The following is a 6,000-nucleotide window of genomic DNA, read 5'->3' as shown; positions in this document are numbered from 1 at the left end:
GGAAAAACAACAACAAAGACTGACATTTTTTGCACATTTACTCGTTTCTTTTTTAAAGACGTACGCCTTGTTTGTGTTTGCTAACAATAAAAATGAAGTGTAACATAAATTGTTGTTGCGTCGTTAATGAGGAACTGTGTGGAAAGGGTTGCCTCCCTCACTCACTCCCACACACCAGTGAAGTCATTTTTCTGCCAGGCTTACAAGTCGCTGCCTGAGCTCTGTGAGCGTTTACACCGTGGTGTTTGTCTCAGTCTGACAGTGTTTTCAGGGTGTTTATACACACACATCTATTGTTAGAAACCACACACACACACAGACACACACTGTGGCTCGAAGTTTCCACTGTTGCTTTATGATAAAATAAAAAAAAATAAAAATAGGTCACGATGTTGTAACTTCATCATCGTTCTGACTCTTATTTATAGTTTTTCTTGTGCCTTTTATCTATATTTGTGCAAATAAATTCAGGTGAAATGCTAGAATCTTTAGCGCGTATGTCAGGAAATATAACTTTTACATAAATATGTGAGTTTAAAGGTGCCATATGTAAGTATATGGCCAAAAAAAAAAAGTTACGACATTCAAATTCAGAATACCGAGGTCTTTTAGGTATCGTTTTCTGACGTAACTGGCAACCCGTGGTTGCTCGGCAGCTGAGACTCTACTGACTGCAATGATTGGTAGACGGCGTTAGGTGGGTCTCTGTGACATAATTAGGAGGATTTTATGGCCAGTTGCTTTAGATTTATTACATAATGCACCTTTAATTCAGTTCTCCGTGGTTATGAATGACTTTTGTGTGTTTTTCCTTCCTCCACCTGCTTCACCATGGCGTCCAAACACTTGTGCGTGGGCCTCTTGTTTTCATTTCAAGTCTGAGAGAGGATGTGTGAATGAATGGGAGTTGTTGTTGTTGTTGTTTATTCATTTTTCATGGAGTGGGAGAAGCAACAAAGATATACTCCCTCATTGTTAGCCTCTTTGTTGCTGACCTATATTATAGGTCAGCACGTGTCAGGTAGTTATTAGACACATTGATGACACATGACTATTATTTACATTTAGAACATTAGTGATTAGTTCTTTTGCTTTTGGGTGGATTATCAACCAGCTGCTCAGATTACACTTGGCTTCCATCCTTCTCTGCTCTTTGCCTTTCATCCCTGTTTTTTCGTTGGCCGTCGCCTCTGATTCTTATTATCTGTGTGCCAGTGCTATCATCTGCTCTCTATCTGCAGCGTTTATTTCCCTCCCTCTCTCCGTCTTAATCACAGCCAGCAGCACAAAGATCCTCAGCTGGCTGCTAACAGTCACTGTGATTACACACACACACACACACACACACAGCTGTATTATTACAATGGCAAAGCCTAGCGAGTTGCGTGGATGTAGCAGTTAAACACCAAAAAGAACGTTTTTCTGGCGAGTTAATTGTGTTTTGAATTTGAATGTAGTAACTGTTTTTGGCCACATTCTTACATATGGCGCTTTTAATTTGTTGCAGGTGAACGTCCAGTTTCCAAAACTGACAGTGCCGTCAATTAATCAATTACTAAGTTAAGTTAGTTAGTTTGAAGCTTTTTTCGTGATTAAAACAAGATTTGTGATTGTTTTAGCTTCGTAAATGTGAATATTTTCTTCGTTTCTTTGCTCCGCATAACAAAGAAATCATTAAAACCGAATCGTTTTAGTTTGTGGACAAAACGAGAACACCGTCATTTCCAGGTTTGACAAACACTGATCAACGTTTTTTAACGTTTTTCTGACATTTTATGGACCAAACGATTAATCGTGAAAATAATCAACAGATTAATCGATTGCGAAAACAATCGTTAGATGCAGCTCTATTTTGCAACTTAAAGGCGCCATATGTAAGAATGTGACCAAAAATGGTTACTACATTCAAATTCATAATATCGAGGTCTATTATGTTTCGTTTTCTGACGTAACTGGCAACCCCTGGTTGCTCGGCAGCTGAGACTCTACTGACTGCAATGATTGGTAGATGGCGGTAGGTGGCGCCACATGCCAAAACATGATTTCAAAACATAAACATGATTTGCAATATTTTTTTTTATGCAAATATTTTGTCTGTACTGTTGTTGTTGGTGAGTTCAGTTTGTTATATGAACATTATTCCTGAGTCTCTGTGACATATAAGGTGGGTTTTATGGCCAGTTGCTTTAGATTTATTACATAATGCACCTTTAAAGACTGCGGCCATTTTTGTACACAGTCTACGATTCACAGACACACTGATAATTTGGATGCTCTCGATTTCAAATGGTGCCAAGACTGCGTTGGTGGTCATCAGCGAGACTTTAATGTCACATCATCACACAGTCACGACAACAGACAACGACAATATTGGCACTTTCCCCAAAAAAGCAAAGACGACAATACAAAATAGACACAGCTCCAGTCGTGGTTAAACAGTCTCTTATTGTGCACGGTAGCGGAATCGACCTCGTGAGAAACCGGAGGCGTTTATTTGATGGGCGAGTCCAGAATCTCCTCGTACTCCTCCCTCTGCCGCCGCCCGGCGCCTCGAGACGGCAGCAGCTTCATGGCCACCAGCCAGACGACGCTGAGCACGACCATGGCGTTCCCAACGAGCTCGGGCGCGGTGGGGAACAGTGTCAGCGCGGCGAGCTGCAGCAGCATCGCCACGGGCGCCTCCAGGCTCTGAGAGGCCGACACCAGCGCCGGGTGGAGCCGCGTCAGGGCGTGGGTCATGCCCAGGAAGGCCGCCGCCGAGCAGGCCACCAGGCCCAGGACCAGCCCCCACGCCGGGGCGCTCGCGGGCCATGACCACCCTTCCTGGAGGAGAACCAAGGAGGCCGGGGCGAGCAGGCAGCTCGTCCAGCTCACCGTGAACAGCGCCGTGCCAACGCCCACCCTCTCCTTCAGGGAGCGATAGCCAACCAGCGCCAGGGCCATCCACAGTCCTGCGAGCGCCGACAGCGACCAGCCGAAAGCTCCTCTCCAGAACACCGCCGGGTCGGTCGGCGAATCCGAGTTGCTCTCGTCTTCCGCGGGAAGCAGAACGAGCCCCAAACCGCAGAGCCCCGCCGCGATGGAGATCCCGTCGGCCAATCCCAGCCTCTCCTCCAGCAGCAGGAAGGCCAGCGTCGCCGACAGTGCCGTGGTCGCCAGGCGCCACGTGGTCGTCGCGTCTCCGGCCGAGACGAAGCTCAAGGACGAGTAGGCGCAGCAGAGGGACAGCGAGTAGGCGACGCCGTAGCAGAAGAGACGCAGACGGTAGCCCGGCGGTCCGAAAGGGTTCTCGCCTCTGTGCAGCGGCGCAGCCACGGACGGGAGCTGCGCCATGGATCGAACCAAGAGTAGAAACAGGGGGCCGAGGCTGAAGCGTTCAGAGGCCACTCGAGTCAGGACGATCAAGCAGCCGTGAGCCAGCGCAGCGCCGAGCAGCCCCACCCAGGTGAGCCGGGACGCCGACACGGACGCCTCCCCGAAGCTGGCCAGCTGCTCCCCGACGCCTTTCCCGGAGCCCTTCGCCGCTTTGGCCGCCGCTGCCCCCTCGCACCCGTCCGCCCCGGCGGCACCCGGAGGTCTTTGCGCCGCGTCCTTTGTATCTTTGTCTTTGGAGCCGAACAGAGCCAGGGGCCACTTCCTGCCCTCCGTCAGCTGCTTCCTGTCCGACGTCTCCTCCAGGAAGGAGCCGAAGTCCTCGAAAGACGGCGCATCGTCGTAGCCCTCGTCGCCAGGCTGCGGGAAGTGCGTGTGCACTCCGGGCTGAGGCGAGTACGGCGCTTGCGTGGCGTACTTGGCCGTGACGGTGTGAGGGTGGATCTTTACCCTCTTCTTAGCGCCGCCCAGGAGGTGAGTGGACTCCATTTTGAAACGGCAGAGAATAGCAGACACCTGCGAGGGAAACGAGAGAGAACTCTTTTAGTGGCACAGAGACTAAATATAGACTTTTTACTCCGTGTTCCTCTGGGATGAATCTCATACATCTTTAATATGCAGGATAATAAAAGTAGATGGCTGCTAACAAATGTAGCCAATGGAGGCTAACGTCAGTGTAATAACCTACACACAGATTAGGGAACACATATTCACCATTAACTAGGTGCTCAGTAGAACCATATAAGGTTCTTCAGTTTGTCCTCATAGGAGAACCCTTTTTGGCTCCTTCTTTTGTGAAGGTTCCACCTGGAACCCTAATGTTACCAAGAACCCTTGAAAAACCGTTTCTTCTGGAAAGGGGTTTTAAAGGGTTCTCTGGATCAAAATGGTTCTTACTGGAACCATTAGTGTTACCAAGAACCCTTGAAAAACCCTTTTTTCGGGAAAGGGGTTTTAAAGGGTTCTCTGGATCAAAATGGTTCCACCTGGAACCCAAGTGTTACCAAGAACCCTTTTAAAACCCTTTATTCAGGAAAGGGATTTTAAGGGTTCTCTGGATCAAAATGGTTCTTACTGGAACCATTAGTGTTACCAAGAACCCTTGAAAAACAAACGGTTCTAGGTAGAACCTCAGCCCTTGCAGAAGAACACTTTTGGGACCCTTATTTCTAAGCTTTTAGCATGCTAACCTTTTATTAGTAAACATTAAGCACGTATTAACACCTTATGTACCTGGTCTTAAAGGGAGAACCAAGGTCAGGACCTCATGGGGCATCACTAACCGCCTCGATCCCTAGTTTAGCGTTTTCTTCGCTAGAACGCGAGGTCAACGTGGTCACGTTATGTTCCAGACATCGTGTGACTGACAGATGGTAATTTGAAAACATAGATTAGGTGTTAGACTTTTACCCACGCACAGAAACTGCCGCTCGCTATCTCTCATGTATCTGTAATATCCGATATAATAATAATAATAATAATAGCAGCTCTCTCCTTGTGCATGAACTGTGTTTCTCTTCTGTTCACATTTGAGTCCACGTCAGCATAAACATGCAGAAAAGCCGTAACGGCACAGATTAGCAGAGCTAATCATCCTGTCGTTCAGTCTCTATTTGAAAACCACAGTCTCTGAGGAGAGCGGCGGCAACGGCGCTTACATAAGCATCAGTTTGTCTCTCTCTTACCCTCCCTAACTCTATACATCGATTATTTTACACATTAAACACCTCTAAATGGTTTCTCCCTCCCTTCATCCTCCTCCTCCCTTCATCCTCCACCTCTTAACTTTTCTTTTCAAGGTCCTGTTCCACGCACGACTGACCCATCACGTTGTTTTTTATCTATCTGCAGCAGAACATTATGGCCATGCAGGTGCTGTGCTGCTGTATTCTCAGGCTGTAAAACACTCGCCGGTTCACCGCTTACTGGGGGGGGGGGAGGGGGCGGGGCTTACAGAACAGAAGCATACGGAGCGTTGTGCACCGATTGTTCCCTGGACTCCACTTTTTCTATCATTGTCTTTATTGCTTTAGGAATATTTCAATCAATATATCAGGTGTAGAATCTTTATGGTACTTCACTTTATTAGGGCCCCTGCCGTTCGTGGCCCCTAAATACGGCTCCTGGCATGAATTTGTGCGAGGAATCTATCGTTAATCCTTCAGATTATTATTATATCTGGTCATTTTTGAGGGCGTTAACATGTAGAAAAACTCAGGTCTCGCGATAATGCGATATTGACATAGTTCCCGGATTTGTGCGTTGCTAAAGCGCCCCCTAAGGTGAAAACAGGCAAAATTGAGTTCCACCGAATTACCCCAAACTTGGCGGGAAGATGTATTTCACCAAAACGAACAAAAAAGTTGATCGTAACCATGGCATCAAGTCAACAGAAAGTTGGCCATTTTTTATTTTGGTGTCCATTTTGGCGATTTGCTCCCTACGTAAATGAGATTAACGTGCATAAAAACACTTTTGAATCTTGGCATGGAAGTCAAGTCTGGCAATAATGCAATATTGACATAGTTCCTGGACTTGTGTGTTGCTCACAGGCTCTATAGCGCCCCCTAAGGTGAAAACACAACTCAACAAAAACTAGTTCCACCAAATTTCCCCAAACTTGCCGGG

At 47.1% G+C, this 6,000-nt stretch overlaps 1 protein-coding gene across 1 annotated transcript; it reads right to left on the bottom strand.

Moving 5' to 3' along the window:
• Nucleotides 1-2,490: 2,490 nt before the first annotated feature.
• Nucleotides 2,491-3,861, bottom strand: slc35g2a (solute carrier family 35 member G2a; the record flags this gene model as incomplete). Its single annotated transcript, XM_083892394.1, has 1 exon — nucleotides 2,491-3,861. One exon carries the CDS (start codon nucleotides 3,859-3,861, stop codon nucleotides 2,491-2,493), a length of 1,371 nt encoding a protein of 456 aa, XP_083748520.1.
• Nucleotides 3,862-6,000: the final 2,139 nt, after the last annotated feature.

Source organism: Microchirus variegatus, assembly GCF_963457635.1.
Source record: "Microchirus variegatus genome assembly, chromosome: 7".
Lineage (NCBI taxonomy): Eukaryota > Metazoa > Chordata > Actinopteri > Pleuronectiformes > Soleidae > Microchirus > Microchirus variegatus.
This window is presented reverse-complemented; position numbering and strand designations above follow the sequence as displayed.